The sequence below is a fragment of the Alligator sinensis genome, unplaced genomic scaffold (assembly GCF_000455745.1).
Source record: "Alligator sinensis unplaced genomic scaffold, ASM45574v1 scaffold628_2, whole genome shotgun sequence".
Lineage (NCBI taxonomy): Eukaryota > Metazoa > Chordata > Crocodylia > Alligatoridae > Alligator > Alligator sinensis.
The window spans coordinates 1,568,110-1,569,459 of NW_005841833.1; the positions used below are offsets into that span (position 1 = coordinate 1,568,110).

At 59.8% G+C, this 1,350-nt stretch overlaps 1 protein-coding gene across 1 annotated transcript in view; it reads right to left on the minus strand.

Moving 5' to 3' along the window:
* The window catches only part of TCTN2 (tectonic family member 2), a 16,842-nt gene extending 15,892 nt beyond the window's left edge, over positions 1-950 (minus strand). Inside the window, exons 1-2 of the mRNA XM_006015107.3 lie at positions 820-950; positions 5-50 (exon numbers count right to left, since the gene is read on the minus strand). Of these exons, the coding sequence (XP_006015169.2) occupies positions 5-50; positions 820-892 (119 nt within the window). The 5' untranslated portion in view covers positions 893-950. The remainder of the gene's footprint in view (positions 1-4; positions 51-819) is intronic.
* Between the last annotated feature and the right edge of the window lie 400 nt (positions 951-1,350).

Here is a 1,350-nt window from a genome sequence, read left to right on the forward strand (position 1 = left end):
AACAGAATTAACAATGGGCCCGGACATGTAGATAAAAGAAGGCTGAAAGACTAAAAAAAAAGAAATGACAATTAATTTTCATGTTACCCAAAAAAGAAGGAACGGATCACATTTGGGGCGGACTTGGATTAATTTTTCGTTTCTGGTGCATTAAAGTTTAGTAGTGGAAAAGTGATGTGGCCATGATGGTGCAAAAATGACACAAGCAGCAAGGATTTTTTAGGGTGGTTTTGTTTATTGGACCAGCTCTGTAGTTAGAAAAGACCATTGGGAACACACCTCCCACAGAGTAACCACCCCGCCTCAGCTCGCCCTCCCTACCCTGGCGCTCGGGGGAAATGAAATCTACCTCACACCTTTAAAGGGCGAACCTAGGAACGGACATATGAACCAGGGTGGCTGGACGCTAAGAACCACGGACGAAATGCTGATGTTGGATTTATGGCCTAGTTATCCAATGTATCCAACCCTTGAATGCTTTCCCTGCAAGGGCAGGGAGGCCCCTTCTCCCTTTTGACAAGCCTCATGCCCGGCGCACGGGGAGTCTCTCTCCGCCCGCCCCCTCTGCTCTGCTCCACTCCACTTGCGGCCCAGCTTCTCCTGTTCGAGGCCCCGAGGAAGGCGGTTTTGCCCTGAAAAGATGGCCTGACTTTATCCCAACTACCGAGCTGGTCCAATAAGAGAGAGGCCACCCTAAGGGAAAAAGGGTGCCGAGGCCTTGCAGTGACCCCCCCTCGGACGGCCCAGCAGCGTCTCTATGGCGAGGCCTGCACCGCCCACGGGAGCCGCCTTCTCCCGCCGCCTCCCCGGGGGCCGCACCGAGCGGGCCCTGCGCCCCCAGCAGCGGCAGCAGCACCGCCATCACGGCCCACGGCTGCGCGGCGGCCGCCATCTTGGCCTAGGCCCGGGTGCCATGGAAACGGCGGCCGCCGGAAGGGCCCGCCCCTTCCGGGCGCCCCGCCCCCATCTACAGCAAGCCCCATACTTGCAACGAAGCCCCGGGGTCCGCGGTCACCTCGGCGCCCCTCACCTCAGCCGGGCCCGGGGCGGGGGGACACAGCCACAGCCACGGCCACGCGCGGCACCTCCCCGGCCGCAGCCTTCCGTCCTGGCCCCAAACCTGCTGCGCTGGCGAGGGGGTAGGGCCCCCCCCACCCCCGAGGCTGCCCCGGGGCCTCCAGGAACGAGACGGGCCGTCCAGGAGATGCCGGGAGATCAGCGATGGGGCATTTGTTGCAACAGATATTAAATGTGCAATCCGATTTGTCCAGCGACGGGGTGTTACATGGAGTAGTGTTGTGCATTTGCCTTCCGGATGGGAAGTCGAGTCAGCACAGATCAGTCACAGGA